Consider the following 20,154-nt stretch of genomic DNA (forward strand, 5'->3'; position numbering starts at 1 on the left):
GCATTTTAAACATATGTTATTAAAAGGCAAGTACAAACAGTTCAATTTACCTGGCTTTCTATTTGAGGTTATGAAAATTATATAATGGGTAAAGACATCTTCTTTTCATTGCACATATGAAGGAGATTGCAAAACATATTTTAAGTTTACATTTTATAAACATGTTTTTCATCTTTTCAATTAGTAGCTTAAACAACAGTATAAAAAAAGGAGGTCAGTGCTTTTAGGGCTTGTTCACACTTGACTAAATTTCTAAAGCTTAACAAACACTTCTATAGCATTAGTATGGGCGTTAGACTGGCTTTAATGAGCTTTAGAATGGTCATTAGACTGGCATTTTACAAGCATTAATGAGGAGTTAAAAACGCTCCCCAAATGCCCTATGGGCAGTTTTGAAGCGTTTGATGAGCATTTAGGTGTGGGTAAAACCGCTCCACAAATGCCTATTCCCTTACAGTAAATTAACGAATCTGTATGCCCCGCAACCGCACCGCCACTGCCTGCCAGAGTATTTGCTGAGCATCACCATAGACTTGAATGGAAGGTATTGAAATGCTTTAAACGCCTCCTGACTCAACTTGAGGCTTCAGTTTTGAAGCAAAGCAATGCTAATGCCCCGTACACACGATTGGATTTTCCGACAACAAAACCGTGGATTTTTTTCCGAAGGAAGTTGGCTCAAACTTCTCTTGCATACACACGGTCACACAAATGTTGTTGGAAATTCTGAACGTCAAGAACGCGGTGACGTACAAGTCGTACGACGAGCTGAGAAAAAGGAAGTTCAATAGCCAGTGCGGCTCCTTCTGCTTGATTCCGAGCATGTGTGAGCTCTTGTGCGACGGACTTGTTCTGTACACACAATCGGGCTTTCCGACAACAAGTGAAGTTGTCGGAAAATTTGAGAACCTGCTCTCAAACATTTGTAGCCGGAAATTCCGACAGCAAATGCTCGATGGAGCATACACACGGTCGGACTTTCCGACAACAAGCTCACATCGAACATTGTGAGAAAGTGAGAAAGTGTTCCTCGCGCTAAAAAGAGTAACAAAATGTATCTATAACAAAAGAGTGATGATAAGAAATAGTAACACCAGCTGCAAGACCTGTAAGTGTTCACATAACACAAATATGGAATAAAATTATATAAAGGTTGCTCTCGCGCGGTGCTAAGTGTAAAGTACTCTAAAACCCACAATGCATCATAGTTAAATAAAGTGCAATAAACAGTGCATAAACATGGGTAACTGACAGTTCCCTCACAAGTAAAATGAATGAAAGGGTGGTATCAAATGTCCATAAATGAACCTATGTGCACACAAAATGTACAATAATGACAATAAATGTCAAAAAAAGTGTCCATAATAGTGAAAAAAATCCTGAATAAAATGATATAACAAAAATGTTGGATGAAGTGTATAAGTAAGGAAACGATGGGGGGGGGGGGGGATTGGAGTTATCATCCCCACCCCCCCATCGTTTCCTTACTTATACACTAGTCTTGATCCAACATTTTCGTTATATCATTTTATTCAGGTTTTTTTTTCACTATTATGGACAATTTTTTTGACTTTTTTGTCATTATTGTACATTTTGTGAGCACATAGGTTCATTTATGAACATTTAATACCACCCTTTCACTTGATTAATTCATTTTACTTGTCTATGAGGGAGCTGTCAGTTACCCCTGTTTATGCACTGTTTATTGCACTTTATTTAACTATGTTGCATTGTGGGTTTTAGAGTACTTTACACTTAGCACTGCGCAAGATCAACCTTTACATCGAACATTTCCCGTCGGAAAGTCTGACCGTGTGTACGCGGCATTACATTTCATGTTTTGATAGTGTGAAAAGCACTGTGTGCTGCCTATTGTATCTTGTACATAGGCATTTGAGGGGTGTTTTAACGCCTCTCAAACACCTGCTTTTAATGCCAGTGTGAACTTCGCCTTACATGGAATGTGGAGGTGGCACAACCTGCTGGGTCGACCAAAAAAAAAAAAAAGAATTGCGTTACCAGGCTTGTATCTATAGAAATGTTTATACTTCAAAATTCTTGGGTAAGCTTAAGACAAAGCATTAATAGCTTAGTAAAAGGGCCTGGCATTCTGTGCATTTTGGATCATACATCTGTGATTAAAATAGGTCATTTCAATCTTTTGCAAGATGCATGTTCTATTTTAACACAACAAAAAAACTCTGTTTTACAGATTGACAAAGAACAGTACGACAGAATCATTGACTTAATTGAAAGTGGAAAGAAAGAAGGAGCAAAGCTGGAATGTGGAGGTGGCACATGGGGTGACAAAGGGTTCTTTATCCAACCCACTGTCTTCTCAGATGTTAAGGATGATATGCGCATTGCCAAAGAAGAGGTATGTTTAAATTAATATAGAATAATAGCTTTTTGTTTACGAAAGAAATTATAGTATATAAGATTCTGGTGTAGAGGTTGACCATTTTAAATGTAACACTTCAACATATATTCAGTCTAATGATTTACTTTTACCAAGCTGAAGAATTATGTGTAAATTGCTGGACACCAGCTTCAGGTGCTCCACCACCTTAATTTTTTTCTAATTCTTTAACAGATATGTGCTTTTCTTTGATAGAAACAAAGTTTGATACCGCAGAGTTTTTGAGAGCAAAACATGCCAAGATGGTCAGAAACACCAAAAAATGATCAGAGGATTGGAATATAATTAGAAACCACGGCATGGATATCTTGCTTTTGGGATATCCAAAACATTTAAAAAGTCAGGAGCCAGACTTCATTTAACAAACATATCATTTTTTAATAGACTGGACTTTTATTATTGAATAGTCAATCTTCTATATAATATATTAGGAGTTAACCTATTTTATCTATTTTATTTTTATAGATATTTGGGCCAGTACAACAGATTATGAAATTTAAAACTACTGAGGACGTAATTAAGAGGGCAAACAACACAACTTATGGATTGGCTGCAGGAATTTTCACCAAAGATCTTGATAAAGCAATAACAGTTTCCTCCGCCCTTGAAGCAGGAACTGTCTGGTAAGCCTTTGCAAACATTATAAATTGCTAGCAGAGTGAAAAGTAACATTTGCAGAAATATTATCAATTACAGTGCCTAACTGCAACAAAAAATACTGGTTTTGATAGCCAACATTTTAAACCTTGGAACAGTGTTAAACTCAAAAACAAAAATTCATGATATTGCAGCTTACCAATTCTTAAATGTGGTGGCTGCATTCATGTTTTTCTTTTTCAGGCTGTACAGTTTGCTAGATTGACTTATGTGCAACACCCTGCCCATACATGGATGTACGGAATGCTGAAACAGCCGAATTTCAATCCATGTATGGCCAGCTTAACACTACCTTCTGCTTAGATTGACAACACTGCTGTCTCAAAGTGTCTCTGTTGCACCTCCATCCAGAGTAGAGACACCCTAAGACAGAAAATGTGTTACTGGCCAGGTCACCAGGTAAAAACAAAGGATAAAAGCCTAAAAGAAGAAAACTATTGTACCCACCACATTTAACCACCTCAATACTGTGCATTTTCGCCTCCTTCCTGCCCAAGCCATTTTTTCAGCTTTCAGCGCTGTCGCAATTTGAATGACAATTTCGCGGTCATACAACACTCGACCCAAATGAAATTGTTATAATTTTTTCCCCACAAATAGAGCTTTCTTTTAGTGGTATTTGATCACCTCTGCAGTTTTTATTTTTTGCGCTATAAACAAAAGAAGAGTGACAAGTTTTAAAAAAAACACAATAATTTTTACCTTTTGCGATAATAAATATCCAATTTTTTTTTCTTTAAAACAAATTTTTTCTCAGTTTAGGCCGATATGTATTCTTGTACATATTTTTGGTAAAAAAAAAAATCGCAATAAGCGTATATAGATTGGTTTGCGCAAAAGTTATAGTGTCTACAAAATAGGGGATAGTCTTATAACATTTTTTTTTTTTTAAATTTTTTTACTAGTAATGGCGGCGATCTGCGATTTTTATTGTGACTGTGATATTGCGGCGGACACATCGGACACTTTTGACACATATTTGGGACCATTCACATTTATACAGCGATCCGTGCTATAAAAATGCATTGATTACTGTATAAATGTGACAGGCAGTGAAGGGGTTATATGACGTCCGCCCGCAACGAGAGCTGCGCCGCCTGGCCGTCAATTGACGGCCAGCGGTCGGCAGGCGGTTAAAGATCGGTACACTGCAATATATTATATTTTGGGTGAATACTGCTTTAACCACTTTCCATCCAGAAGATTTACCCCCCAGCCCCCCCCCATGACCAGGCCATATTTTGCATTTTGGAACTTGGTTACTTTAACTGACAATTGCATGGTCATACAATGCTGTACATAAATTCAATTTATATCATTTTTTTTCTCACAAATAGAGCTGTCTTTAGATGGTATTTGATCACCTCTGCATTTTTTTTTTTTTTGCGCTATAAACGAAAAAAAAAACAAGAATTATAAAAAAAAAAAAAAAAAAAAAAAAAAAAAAAACAATATTTTTTACTTTTCTGCTATGACAAATATCCAATAAAAAAAAAATGTAAAATCAAATTTCTTCATACATTGAAGCCGATATGTATTCTGCTACATGTTTTTGGTAAAAAAATCCCAATAACCGTATATTGATTGGTTTCACAAAAGTTATAGGGTCTACAAACTATGGTTTATATACTGGAGTTTTTATTTTTTTATATATTTTTTTATACTAGTAATGGCGGTCATCAGCAACTTACTATGATATTGCAGTGAGCAATCTGACACTAACTGACACTTTTGACACTTTTTGGGAACCAGTGACACTAATACAGTGATTAGTGCTAAACAAAATGCACTGTTAGCACTGTTCTAATGACACTGGCTGGAAAGGGTTTAACCACTTCAGCCACGGAAGATTTGGCTGCTCAATGACCAGGCCATTTTTTGCAATACGGCACTGCGTCACTTTAACTGACAATTGCGCAGTCGCGTGACGCTGTACCCAAACAAAATTGATGTCCTTTTTTTTCCCACAAATAGAGCTTTCTTTTGGTGGCATTTGATCATCTCTGCGGTTTTTATTTTTTGCGCTATAAACAAAAAAAGAGCGATAATTTTGAAAAAACTCATTATTTTGTACTTTTTGCTATAATAAATATCCCCAATTTTTGTTTAAAAAAGCTAATTTTTTCCTCAGTTTAGGCCGATATGTATTCCTCTACATATTTTTGGTAATAAAAATCGCAATAAGCACATATTGATTGGTTTGTGCAAAAGTTATAGCCTCTACAAAATAGGGGATAGATTTATGGCATTTTTATTCTTATTTTTTTTTTACTAGTAATGGCGGCAATTTTTATCGGGACTGCGACATTATGTCGGACACATCAGACACTTTTGACACATTTTTGGGACGATTGACAATTATACAACAATCAGTGCAATAAAAATGCACTGATTAATGTGTAAATGTCACTGGCAGGGAAGGGGTTAACACTAGGGGGCGATCAAGGGGTTAACTGTGTTCCCCAGTGTCTTCTAAATGTGGGAGGATGTGACTGACTATAGAAGATGACAGATCGTGGTTCCTAGCTAGTAGGAACTCACAATCTGCTTCTCCTCTCATTACAGAACAGGGATTTGTGTGTTTACACACGCACGTCCCTGTTCTGCCTCTTGTGTCCGTGAGCGCACGTGGCCGGCGGTCATCACGGCCACCAGCCACGAGCATCGGCACCCCGCAGTGCAGCAGGCACATGCACGCCTGCTATCCCTCTTAAAGGAGCCAACATAAGCTACGACGGCTTGCGGGACTGTGCCGACCTCCTGCAGCATAATGACAGCGGCTGGTCGGCAAGCGGTTAAACATCTAGGGTGATCAAAGTGTTAAATGTGTGTTTTTGTGTTTACTATATGCTATTTTTAACTAAGGTAGTTGTGGTTTGTATACCCTGCTTTGTAGGGAAACAAAATCCACCACATCCCTGCTGACAGAACAGAGCTCTGCCTTGTTTACATAAGCAGAGCTCCGTTCTGTGTTTCTCCTCGCCGCTCACCAGGTGCCAGCAGAAATCCACTGGACAGCACCCACTGATCAGCTTATGCTGTGTCTAATTACAGCACAGCCGTGGCACCGGCAGCATGCACCCCCTACCCATAAATGGCGGATCATGTATCAGGTATGTGATCCAGCACAGGAGAGCCACTCTGCTGCCATACTCCTACGTGAGGCAGTCAGCAAGCAGCAAGCTTTGAGAAAATTAGTTTGGAACAGACTGATTTTTAGGTACAGCTTTAAAATCCCTTAAAAGCTTTGTAACTAAGATTACAAAGATTGTGAATGAAATACATGTATGATAGCTACTAAATAAATGTAAAAAACCTATTACAAATATAAACTGTTAATGTTGCAAGTAGAATATTTAAGGTTCAGTGTTAGTGCAGTTAATGACTTTTGGTAAATCATTAAAGTGTTAACAGAATTTCTACCTTTAGTTGTCTTTGGCTGAAGCTGGAAATAAATAACCTGCATGAACTTGGCTTATTGGTTTGATAGCATACTAAAGGTCACATATTTTCCCAGAGTTGGATGTGTTGAGTGAAGCTGCCCAGTAGGTAGCTCTGAGGATAAATGCTGACATAATCAGCTTCTTGAGCAATCGTCAGCCTTCATTATAACAAGTCACATCCTAGACATATTAAATCATACTTCTGGAGTTTTAGTCAGTCTGTCTGACTGGCGTATGTGTAAACCGGTGGTACTGCCAGTTGCTGCCCACATATGATGACCCCCCTTTAGTGACACCTATACTCTGTCCACTCCTCCTCAGGTGCAGACTTGCCCAGGCTCATCTTGTGTAGTGTAACTGAAAGAATGGCAACAGCACACCAAGCTATAGCCCACAAACCGCCACACAAGCACCTTTCACTGGTGCATTTCATCCCTAAAGGTTTAGGTGTCCGTTTATGAAGCAGTGATCAGCGGTGATCCCGAGGATCACCGCTGATCACAGTCCATAAACAGTTTATGAAACAGTGATAATCGGGGGAGAACATGTTTGAACTTGTTCTCCCGCTGATTATCTCTACACACAGAGGTGTCCGTTTATGAAGCAGTGATCAGCGGTGATCCCGAGGATCACCGCTGATCACAGTCCATAAACAGTTTATGAAACAGTGATAATCGGGGGAGAACATGTTTGAACTTGTTCTCCCACCGATTATCTCTACACGCGGAGAATTCTCATGAATGACACAGTAAGGGCCAGTTTATGAAGCGGTGATCTCACCGCTTCACTGGCGATCTGAGTCAGAATTCACACTCCCAGGTTCACCAGCTCAGAGGTGGTGAATCGGGGAGTGAAGAGGAAATCTGGAGGGATCTGAGGGGGAAGGAGGAAGATTTTTAACTTCCTTATGCCTCGTTCAGACCCCCCAACACTGTAAGCATGTCCCCCTGTCATATTTATGTGTATACATATATATACATATATACATATAATGTGTATATGTATATATATATATATTGTGTGTGTATATACATGTATATATAATGTGTGTGTGTGTATACATATGTATATAATGTAGGGGGACTCATTATTTTATTAACATTAATCGTCCGTGTATTGAGCGGTGATAATTTATCACCGCTTAATAAACTGACATCTCTGTATTTCTGGTGCTGTAATCTCCTAAAGTCTCACGAGATTCCAGTATCAGGGGCCGTTCTCCACTATTTGAAGCATTTGTAGATCTCTTCACTCCTCAGAAGGTGAAGCGATCTACAAAGCTTCATAAACTGGCACACAGAGGAGAAAGATCTTCACTGTGAATGCCGGAGAACGAAGCAGTGAATAGATTTCACTGCTTCATAAACGGACACCTCAATCACAGATTAAGAGTAAACTAGGAAAGATAGCATTTACACACTCTTCAATCACAGACACTATCAAGTGGCATCAGCAGAAAGCCACATATATACAGACATACAGGTTTAAATACACACATAGAGGGAGATTTAATAAAACTGGATCACTCAGAATCTGTTGCAGCTGTGCACAGTAACCAATCAGCTTCTAACTTCAAGTGGTTCTAAAGGCTGAAGCTTTTTCAGTAACCCCGCCTCCCCAATCCTTACCTGAGCTCCCTCCGATCCAGGGATGTTCACAATAGCCTCAATTCTCCCTCCTCATTGGCTGAGACAGTAGAATGAGCCCAATTGCTCCCGCTGTTGTCAATTACAGCCAGTGAGCCAATGAGGAGAAAGCAGGAGGGAGGAGAGCCACAGCTCTATGTGTCTTATGGAGGCATGCAGCAGTGCTCCCAGGGCAATCAAATTTCTCTGGGGGCACTACTCCAGGGGGGAGGGGGGAGGGGCCAGGAGCACCAGCGGGGGACCCGAAAAGAAGAGGATCGGAGGTGCTCTGTGCAAAATCACTGCACAGAGCAGGTAAGTTTTTAAAAAAAAAACAGAAGCTTTCATACCACTTTCAGCTTTTTCAATTAAAGCAGTGTTCCGCCTGGGGAAAACATTTTTTTAAAGTCAGTAGCTACAAATACTGCAGCTGTTGACTTTCAATATATGGACACTTACCTGTCCAGGGAGCCCGCAATGTCTGAACCCCAGGCGATTTCCGGATCACCTGTCAGGTGCTGTCGCTGCCATTCGTCGTAAGGGAAACCAGCAGTGAAGCCTTTCAGCTTCACTGCTGGTTCCCTACTGCGCATGCGCAAAGTGTGCTGCACTTTCTTACTGGCCTGGTGATGGAGGAAAGAGGAGGGGGCCAAACTTCCGAGGGACAGCGCAGTGGCGCTGTCTCCCAGAAGTGGGGAAGGGTACCTATCAAAAACAGGTACCCATTTCCCCTCCCCTGAAAGATGCCAAATGTGGCACTGGAGCCGGAGAGGAAGCTGATAAGTGGAGGTTCAATTTTTTGGTGGAACTCCTCTGTAGCCTCCCTGGCGGTTTTCCCGAGTGTGGCTCGGGGTTAAAATTCAATACCATTAGCGGTAACCCCGAACCACACTCGGGATCGCATTGCAGGATCCTGGGGCGGCGTTACTTACCTTGTCCCCGAGATCCTGCGATGTCACCCGCAGTGTCCGAGGGCTCCGTCCTCCTCCGAAGCCTCTCCGTGCCAGGCTCCGTTCCCTGCGAGCGGCGCGACGCACGGGGGCGGAGCCTGGCGGCAAATTAAAAAAAAAGTAAAAATCATAACACATACAGTACTGTAATCTTACAGATTACAGTACTGTATGAAATGATTTCACATCCCTTTTGTCCCCAGTGCTTTGTCCAGTGCCCTGCATGCAGTTTTACATGATATACACTGTTCTTTCTGCCTGGAAACTGGAGATTGTCCATAGCAACCAAAAAGTGTCCCTTTACGTCAAAAGTGGCTTTAGACCAGCTAGAAAACAGCGATAGTAAATTAGAACACTTGCAGAATTGAGCGATAGTGAATTGTGGGGAAATTTATTTTATTACTATTTTTTTTTTTTTTTTAATTATTTATTTTTATTTATTATATTATAATTTATGTTTTTGTGTTTCAAACTTCATCATACCCGGGATATCTACTAGACTCTGGTTTGGACAGATTTAAGTGTGTTATTGTTAAGATTTACAGACCTACAATATAAAACGCCAAATTTCCATGCAAAATAATGGTACCGCTTTCAGCACCTAAAATCCGAAATAATCATACCGCCAGGGAGGTTAAGCTTTGACAATAAAACCTGAAAGGTGATTGGTTTCTATGCAGAGCTGCATCAGATTTTGCATGCTTCAGTTTTAGTATGTATGGATGAGCACATGTGCAATTTGGTGACTTTGTTCTCTGTGCTGTATGTTTTGAATACCATCCGCCTATATTCAGGGTTCTAATTAAGCTTTGATAAAAACCTAGAAGCTGGTTACTATGCACAGCTGCAGAAGATTCTGTGTGCTCCAGTTTTAGTAAATCTTCTCCATAGAGTAACACAATGTATCAGAAAATTCTGTATATAGCCCTAAAGAACAGACAGTACACAGGCCACATGGGCATTGCTGCTTAACTGCAGACAGGAAACAGGAACAGAGATCAGCTACAAACTTATAAATACTGCCATCTAAAGGCTGAATAATATATCTGTAATTATTGTACAAACATACATAAACAATGTATTGCATTACAAAGGCATATTTATCAAGCACTAAATCTGACATTCTGCAAACATTCTTTGCAGAAGTCCATGTGTTTAAAATGAGGGTGAATGATTCTATAACAGAGAATGGTGCATTATAAATAGACCCCTAAAGGAATATGTCAATGGCCATTCTAGTCAAACGTTGCATTTTTAATTAAAATGCACGTAGCTGCGTTCAAATGGAAAATGTGGGTAATTGTACTGCTCAGTTAAAGTCAGTGGGATTTGGCTGACCCGCATTTGTTGTGATTTCCAAATGCAGGTCAAAAGAAGGAAAACAACACTCATCAACATGAGCCCTAACACTGTGGATATTAACCGTATGCTCAGTAGCAATGTTAATGCTAATACTGCAACCAAAAAGATGTGAAACATTTTAGGAAGCTAAATGATACAAACACATCCAGTTACTGGGCCTGGTCCTGTACAACTAACACATGTATAATAATTACACACATAAGATAAAGGGGAAATAGAGACAGACCTACATTTGTCAGCTAGTAGACTTTCCTGTGTTTTCTCGGAAGGATTGTATACCAGTCTAACCTTTCCAAAGTCTTACGGTGCTCCTTTGATCTCCACTCAAAATCTTTATTAAGTGGGTATAGAAATTCAACATGGAAAACATATCAAAAGCATTTATTTTTATAAACGAGCCACATATTATGGGAGAAAAGTCTGCTTTTCTAAAAACCGGAATAACTGGACAGTATTTCTCACCTACTGATAATTCTGGGCTTTCATCTAAGTACAACATGGCAGAGCTTCAGAGAACAAGATGACTGGGAGAAACACTGGAACTTGGCATCACTGAATATCCTAGCGTGTACAGTACTCCCACAGTCATCCATATAAAAGAGGGTATTAATGAAACGACATACACTATCATTACAGTAACTGCTCTTTCAGGATACAATAGTGACTTGCACAAAATTGTATCGTCATAGTATATTGGCATTATCATTATTGTATTATTTTATAAGGTTATTATGTAACACGTTACTATCAAACTGAATATCCGTCATCCCTAAAGCTGGTCACAAAGATTTCAAATAGGCATATGTGCAAAGTTAATTTCCATTATGATGACTAATATTGTAAATATGAAATATTACTTGTAAATACTTTTTTTTTCAATTAGCCATGTCTGTATTGCAGACAGCTGCTTCAAGCATAAAATGTGCCCCTTGTGGGGAAAAGGAGGAGGCATGCTTGCTGCTCTGTAATCATGCCCCAACCTGCCACCTGGGTGTAGTAGTTTAAACTACATGTCAGGTCGAAAAAAACAAAGGCTGCAAATTTGCCTATGTTTAATCTCTTTAAAAAACCTGTATGTACAGTAAAACACCTTTTGATCTGCTAAAAATTCACTTGGCTCCTAATTTTAATATGCTGGCAATTCACAATTAAATTACAAGAAATGGTGTCAACCCTGCCCCGTTGTATTTTGCTAAACTAGTGAATACCTCCTCAACATAAAGCCCTCTACAACATAGAGAGTATTTGTTATGTAGGTACACAAGGCTGTTTAGGGCAAATAAGTGACCCTTACTGGTATTAAACGTCTGTATAAAGGCCATGGGTTTAATGCCCAATGATAAAAACCAAGTCCATCAGGAAATGGAATCACAAGATCAGGGGATAAAATCAACACTTCAGGGCGAGCCCGCAAATAGAGAGTAGAAGCGTTCTCCAAAGAACATGTTAAATAGAAGATAAGGAGGCGCCTCTGAGTGTAGAGTGTTAACTGATTTATTGTAGAAAAAATGTGATGTGTACACAGGCACATCAACAGTCCATTTTCAGTGTGGGGGGAGTCAAGCCCTAGCGCTGCGGGTGTTCTGCCAACACTCTGTGAGATCCTTAGCCCACTCAATGGTGAGGAAGGAGGAGGGCTGGAATGCTGGTGAAGCGCAGCGTAGGGCGTGATGACTTCACTGGATGTGATCACAACATGTTTCGGAGCATGCAAGTCATTTACTGAGGACAATCACTTTTGTTCCAGAAAAAAATCTTCTGTTTGTATATCGTAACTTTTGGATCTTTATGTGTGCACAAAGAATACGGCCTATAGGTGATCATAGGAGAGACAACGATCCTGGATGAAAACCATACCTATATTTTTCGCCATTGGAGGGAACCAAAGCCCTTTCAGTGGTTATTGTAGCCGACTCAATTGAGATACTCTGGCAGGCTTCCTTTCCCCTGTGTGATGTGAATACACATCACAAAATGGGAGTGTATTTTAACATTTTTTTATGCAAAAAATTAGTTCTATAGTCAAAGAAAATAATTGGGAGGTCCAATGAGGCTCTTTAAGATAACAAAAAAGGGACAAGGAACAGGACAGCTTTGAATTTCTGACCAGACCAATAGGTATTTTTTGCAATTATTGAACAGATATAAAAATATGCTTTCAGTTGAATATTTAACAGAGCAAAGGTAAACAAATAAGTAGAGTTTATTATTCATAGAGTTTGCATATACTTTAAATAAATTGAATGTAAAAGACTAGTGCTCAATGCTTAGTCACAGGGCCAATTTAATTTTCACAAACACTTTAAATCACAAATTGAATATCACACACACCAGAGCAACCCCTTGTTGATTCTATAAGCTGTTCCGATATATATACATGGATTGATGGGCCACATCTTCAGCTCCTGGCATTGGTGTGTGCAATGTGTTTTTTCTTTTTCGTCTCCCTCCCAGCACATCATTCTTCCACTCTCAGCTAAGCAGGCCCATTAGGATTTATGAGCAATTTACTTCCCTTACTTTTAGTGACTCTGACTCACTAAATTGCCTTAATAACACCCTGATTAGCTGCTTTCTAAAATTACAGTCCCCCATTCCAAGTGTAAATTCAGCCAAGCTCAGTCTGCAGCTGCAGTGCAGAGTAAGCATATAGTACTACTGCACAGCTTCTGGCTGGCATGACTCTATGCAAATACTACCTGCTAAGGACTCATGTACACTGCAGCTGCTAAACTCATGTTTAGGAGAAGTTGGACAGTTTTTTCAGCAGCCCCTGAACTCTCCTCAATGTTATCCTATGTGTACATGTACACTGAAATAACTATTGAAATAAATATTAGGTGGGTGGTTATGGATTACCTCTATTTATTCCATGTGTATTAACTTGTCTATTCCTATAGTTAGCTAGTCTATTAAAGCTCTGATAATGTTACTGGCGATAGTACAATGATATAAGGTTAGCTATGAAAATAAACACATTGCTTAGTAAAACAACGTCTAATTTATTTCCCAAGAAAATAGGAAATGCTAACATAAAAATACTAAAGGAAAATATTACAGAATATATAACAAAAGAACATCAATGATACTTAACATAAGGTTGTCCTCTAGATATTGTCTCGTCAGCTGGGCTCAAAATGGCAAGAGAGGGTCATGAGGCAAGAGAGCCATCAGGCAAGATAAGCAAGAAAGAGATTTTTTCATTTTGTGTGAACTCAATTCATACACCGCCCAGACCCAACCCCATTGCCAGCCCATCTTGGTTTCTGACAAATGAAAATAGTTAAGAGGCAGTCCTTCTTAATATTTTCTGTCCGTCCTGCTGTAGTCCTCTAGGGGCAGCATTCCTCCATGTATCATCACTATGTGACCTGGGTCATCTTCAGTGACCACTGGCCCCTTGATCTTATGTAGCCCAACTCATCAATCATCTTGGCAGCCATTGCTCTCTTTGAGGCTTGTTAATCAAGAATTTCAATCTTTATCATATCAGTTGGTCTAGAGCCAAGCTTTTGTTCCCATACTCCCCCCTGCCAGGGGGCATGACTCTTCTTTCAGATGAAGGTTCTGATATGTTACAAAGCTTTTGATCGGCAACTTGTTACATTCCAGTTGGCCCCCAAGAGAATGAGGCTCGGTGTATCCAGATTTCATATTCAAACACACCTTGTATTATGAAATAAAACATGTTGCCTGCCAATATACACTCAGTCGTTTATAGTAGTTTAGAGGCAGTTGAGTTTACTGATGTTTTTTGAAAGCATATAAATCATGTTCAAGACAGTAGTTTACCGGCATTTCAAACACCAAATGCTTTTAAAGTGGTTGTAAACCCTGAAAAAATAAACAAAATAATCCTGCAAGACAAAGGCATAATGAGCTAGTATGCATTGCATACTAGCTCATTATGAATTACTTGCCTGAGACATCGCTCCCGGAGTTACTTCAGGGTATCGCGGGCTCTGGCGCTGTGATTGGTCGGAGCGGTGATTACGTCACTCCCGCGCATAATGGCACATGCTAACTGAAGCAACGGCACGTACGTGTCATTGCTTCAGTGCGCATGTGCCGATGACGTCGGCACATGCAAATACAGGGAATATCTCCTAAACCGTGCAGGTTTAGGAGATATCCAGTGTAGCTACAGATAAGCCTAATTATAGGCTTACCTGTAGCAAAAAGTGGTTGTAAAGTGTTCACAAGATCCCTTCAAGATCCTCAGAGCAGAAGTCCCCCCACAAGTCGGATCATCATGATCCGACTTCGATGCAACTTCATTTCAAATCAATAGGCTGAAAGTCGGATCAGTAGACAGCTCTCATAGGGAAACATTGATTTTGAATAGAGGCAGAGAAACGCTGCTAAAAGCTAACATGGCTAAACACGCATTAACCACCGCCACACCAATGCAAAAAGCTACTAAAAGTGTGTTTTTACAGCCTCTTTTTCCTGACATTGGTAGTGGCTTTTTCTAACGCCCGTGTACATGAGGCCTAATTCTCCTTTACTTGGAAAGTGCTGAAGATGTAGAACGACTATATAGATACAAGAGTGTTGGCTAGGAGTAATAAAACTTAGCTATATAATTCTGCTACTGTTTTGAAATAGTAGTGGGGCCCAGGGACAAATAGGGAATAGCTGTATAATCAAGAGGAACTGCAGCTATAGACATTTTACACATAACTACACTGATCCAGTTTGAATGTAAATATGTATATGTGAACCATACCTGGCTGATGCCCCTGGAAGCTGGAAATCACTGAAATAGACAGCGCTACTCAAGTGATCTCTTTTTGCTACAGGGTCCCATGCCGGGCAGCTGTCCTGCTGCATTCTACACATAAGAGTTCTGTCACTAGGCACGGGTACCATTCAGAGAATTCTTTGCATGTCTTGATTGAATGTAAAACTTTCTCCGATTGGACGATGTCGAGAGCATGATGTCACCCCGCCTCTCCACCTCGCTCAATCAGAGAATACCTTGCATTTATTTAGAGACACACCACATTCTCTGAATGGTACCCATGCCGAGCTGCTAACCTTTAATGTGCAGAATGCAGCAGGGCAGCTGCTTGCTGTAGGACCTGGAAGCAATAGGAGATCACTGGAGTAGACCTTTTAAATGAAGAATTAAAAATATTATTTAAATGTTTCACCTGACTTACTCACCTACTTCAGCACAATTTAAAAGTCGCAGGACAGTGCGATTTCATCTGCAGCTTGCCGACATCTGTGTGATTTTTATGCAGAGGCACAGGCTCCTGCAAACATTTCATTCAGCATTTTACCTGTACCTCTGTACAGGCTTTTAGTTAGAAAGCTGGAGGATATGTCAGTGGACTACAAGTGCACTATAAACTATGAGTCCAACTGTCACGGTGGAAAATGGGACTTGTAGTTTATTCATTCACAAATCCCTAAGAATGAATGGTGGTGCTGCGCGAGCAGAGCCTCACACAGTGATGGCAATTTTAAATCAAAATAACCCCCGCATATTGTCAAGTAAAGGGGGGATGGAACTCAGGGGTGAGGTGGGTACTTATGAACATAAATATGTTTCAAAAGGTGAACCTAGTTTTTAAACTAGAATCAGGGAAATGATTGCCCTGGCGGTCCCTGGGTACAGCTTTCTCTTTTGCAAGCCATCAGGAGATCAGCGATCAACACACTGCTCAAAAATACCTTTGTAATTGGTAAAATTTTAATGTGTAGTTAGAGACACAAGCGCATAGTGCACAGTGCACAGTGAATTGTGCATCTTTCTGCATGTCTTTCTAAATGTATTTAAAACGAATAAACTGTCGTGGTATGAGGAAAAAATATTACTAAGGTTTACAGCATCAACTTGTTCTATGACATTTTTTCTGTCTTTGATACTTCCTGCATTTTTCATTTTTTTAAATATGCAATGTTATTTGTTTTTATTTATATTTCAGGATAAATTGCTACGGTGCCCTGTCCCCACAGTGTCCATTTGGAGGATTTAAAATGTCAGGAAATGGGCGTGAAATGTAAGTAATTAGAAAGACAGACCTTTAGTACAAGATATTTAAAAAGGGATCATCTTTTAGCGTCACTGTATTTATCGTTACTTTACTTTTGTTGTTTGGAAGCTAATTCAAGCTATCCCAAACCTGTACCAGCAGAAACTGAGTCCTCATTGTGTGTTTAGGTCTAATTTGAATTTTATTATGCATTTGCCTGGGCATGTTTGAAACATCCACCATTTCTATATTCTCCACAAACATCCAGATTGCACAGGCCACAACAGGAGTACCTGCATATGACTGCATATACAGAGGAATGCAAAAATGATATGCCATTGTGTAGTATCCTTGATTGTACACAAATAGATGTTAACTGCCATTGGCAATTGTAATCAATCCTTAGAGTGGTTGTAAAGCCTTAAGTTTTTCTACCTTAATGCATTCTTTTTCTTACCTGAGCTCGATCTGATACAGCAATGTGCACGAGTGCAGCGGCTCCAGCCATTGACGCTCTCCTCATTGGACAGATTGATAGCAGCAGGAGCCATTGGTTCCTGCTGCTGTCAAACGGGAGCTGAGGGGACAGGGCAGAGTCCTGCTGTCTATGTCAATGGACGCAGCAGCCGGACTCTGGCCCACACAGATACCCCCATGGAAAGAGGCTTTACGTGGAGGCACCCGATGAACAGGAGGGGCCTGGAGCAGTTGCTCCAAAGCTTAGTAAATGAGCAGAAGCTCTGATGACTTCCATCATCCAATCAGGTGTAAGCAAATACATTTTTTTAATTTTACTCGCATGTGATAGGGTATTCTTTGCAAAGTGAAGCTTTACCTCATTTACTAAGCTCCGGAGCAACTGCACTCTGCAAAGTGCACAGTCTATTTGCTTTTAGTAAATCAACCCCTTAGTCTGTCCCCAGTCATCTGGGTTGAAAGACGTTGGGTGTCAAAAATCCCAGAAAACTTAGTACATTTTGATGCAGAGATCAGGTACTATATGGTACAACTCAAGATTGAAGGTATCTTTTGCAGCCTCAGTTTTATCAGGGCAGTGTTAAAAAAAAAAAAATGACCCTGGAGTTGACCTTTCAAGTAAAAAAAAAAAAAGAATCAGCAAAATTGATCAATGCGTTCTTTCTGGGGATCATGTCTCAACCACAACTTGCTAGGGGCAACCTTGTTGTTCATATGGCATTAACATGCTGTTCTGTTGCTGCTCCCTTGCTAGCGGCCACCAGCAACAGGATCGCTAAAGCATAGCTCCCAACTGTCCCTGATTTTGAAGGACTGTCCCTGATTTGGAACAATGTCCCTCTGTCCCTCATTCCTCCTCATTTTTCCCTCATTTTGGTCTGATCTATATAGTTGTATATAAAATGCACTTATCTGTATGTATGTAGTTCAGTGTTGCCAACCCCCCCGAAGTGAAATTTACTGGCAGAACGTCAAAATTTACAAACGGTGCCCATTTTTTTACTGGCAAAAAAAACCCATGAAATTTACTGGCAGATCCACATTTTTTACTGACACTGCTAAAAAAGTACCTAAAATTACTGTTTTTAATGCTAAACATTGCAAATATTAATATTTGAACTATAAACACATAGCTAGTGCTATTAGCAATGTGTTTAAGTTAAACAAAAGTAAAAAAACATATTTCTCAATTTACATGAAGGTCAGGTTACTATAACCCGGCCAGCAGAGAGTTCTCCCTTACATCAGAGTCTGCAGGATGGTGACCAGAGACCACCTTCCGCAGTGTGAATACACTAAGGTAAGGGGGGGATTACTAATATAGGGGGGGAACCTTTATATCAGTGCCCCCTTACATTATTGTATTCACTTCCGCCTTACATCAGTGACCCCCCCAGACTGGCCTGGCGGCACTGTCACTGACCTCCTCTCAGGTGCACCCAGCAGGGCTCAGTCAGATGGCTCCAGCTTGGTGGCTATTCTATAGTCTCCTCTCCACAGTCCGCACGTGTCTGTCTCTTCCCGTAACCCCCATCCCGGCAGCACTCCCACTCTTGAATCCTTTCTAGGATCCCCTCAAAGACTGCAGACATGATAAGAGACAAGAGATGGTTAGAGACTGCGGACATACTACAGGAGAAGGACAGAGGCTGTGGACATACTACAAGAGGTGGACAGAGGTTGCGGACATACTACAAGAGGTGGACAGAGGCTGCGGACATACTACAAGAGGTGGACAGAGGCTGCGGACATACTACAAGAGGTGGACAGAGGCTGCGGACATACTACAAGAGGTGGACAGAGGCTGCGGACATACTACAAGAGGTGGACAGAGGCTGCGGACATACTACAAGAGGTGGACAGAGGCTGCGGACATACTACAGGAGGTGGACAGAGGCTGCGGACATACTACAGGAGGTGGACAGAGGCTGCGGACATACTACAAGAGGTGGACAGAGGCTGCGGACATACTACAAGAGGTGGACAGAGGCTGCGGACATACTACAGGAGGTGGACAGAGGCTGCGGACATACTACAGGAGGTGGACAGAGGCTGCGGACATACTACAAGAGGTGGACAGAGGCTGCGGACATACTACAAGAGGTGGACAGAGGCTGCGGACATACTACAAGAGGTGGACAGAGGCTGCGGACATACTACAGGAGGTGGACAGAGGCTGCGGACATACTACAGGAGGTGGACAGAGGTTGCGGACATACTACAGGAGGTGGACAGAGGTTGCGGACATACTACAGGAGGGGGACAGAGGCTGCGGACATACTACAGGAGGGGGACAGAGGCTGCGGACAGGACACATCCTCACAGCAGCCTCCTCCCCTGTCCACCATCATATTACTTCTCCAGTCCACATCAGATTCATCAGTGTGCTGTGTCCTCCTCCTGTACCCCTTTCACCTCTGCCCTGACCTGTGGAGAGGTGAAAGGGGTACAGGAGGAGGACACAGCACACTGATGAATCTGATGTGGACTGGAGAAGTAATATGATGGTGAATAGAGCACATCAGTCTCTGTCCCCTGCATATGCCATGCAGCCAGGGCCCAGGGACAGAGACTGATGTGCTCTATTCACCATCATATTACTTCTCCCGGCTCCAGTCCCAGTAATGTCCTCCTTTAGATCCCAATCCCATCCCCCCCACAGCTTCACTCTCCATACCTCCTGTGTGTGCAGCCAGCCAAGCCATGCACTGCATGACAGGACAGAGTCGCCTCGTCACCTGGCTCAGCTTAGCTCAGCTGTTAGCTTGCCTTGCCGCCGCGCTTGATCGATTCGAAAATGGCGCCGGGCGGCGGTATTACGTTACTGCGCATGCGCCGCCCGGCCGAGCGCGTACGAGCTTTCCCGAGCCCGGCCGGCTTCGGAACGGCGCATGCGCAGTTGCGTGGCCGGCTCGCGGCCATCATTTTTACGGGCACCGGTGCCCGTAACGGGCATTCACGGGCGCCCCGAAAAACAGGTTGTTTTTACGGGCTGCCCGTAAATCTACGGGCGGTTGGCAACACTGATGTAATTATCTTTCAAAAAGTGTTTCCCAGTGCTAAACCTTTCATCCAGTTTCTAAATTGCTGCATTTGTAAATTACAAAAGCCAATATAAAGGAATAGTAGTAGTAAAAAAAAGCACTTGTGGGTTGCCTTTAAAAGGGGCGTGGCAGGGGGTAGGTCCTATGCCTACATACTTTTGCTAATAGGTGTCCTTGGTTCTCATCTCAAAAA

At 41.3% G+C, this 20,154-nt stretch overlaps 1 protein-coding gene across 1 annotated transcript in view; it reads left to right on the forward strand.

Annotated features, from left to right (window-relative positions):
* ALDH1A1 (aldehyde dehydrogenase 1 family member A1) overlaps positions 1-20,154 on the forward strand; it is a 93,474-nt gene that overhangs the window by 63,325 nt on the left and 9,995 nt on the right. Inside the window, exons 10-12 of the mRNA XM_073634396.1 lie at positions 2,213-2,377; positions 2,885-3,042; positions 16,393-16,467. Coding sequence (XP_073490497.1) covers positions 2,213-2,377; positions 2,885-3,042; positions 16,393-16,467 — 398 coding nt within the window. The remainder of the gene's footprint in view (positions 1-2,212; positions 2,378-2,884; positions 3,043-16,392; positions 16,468-20,154) is intronic.

This window comes from Aquarana catesbeiana, linkage group LG01, assembly GCF_042186555.1.
Source record: "Aquarana catesbeiana isolate 2022-GZ linkage group LG01, ASM4218655v1, whole genome shotgun sequence".
Classification (NCBI taxonomy): domain Eukaryota; kingdom Metazoa; phylum Chordata; class Amphibia; order Anura; family Ranidae; genus Aquarana; species Aquarana catesbeiana.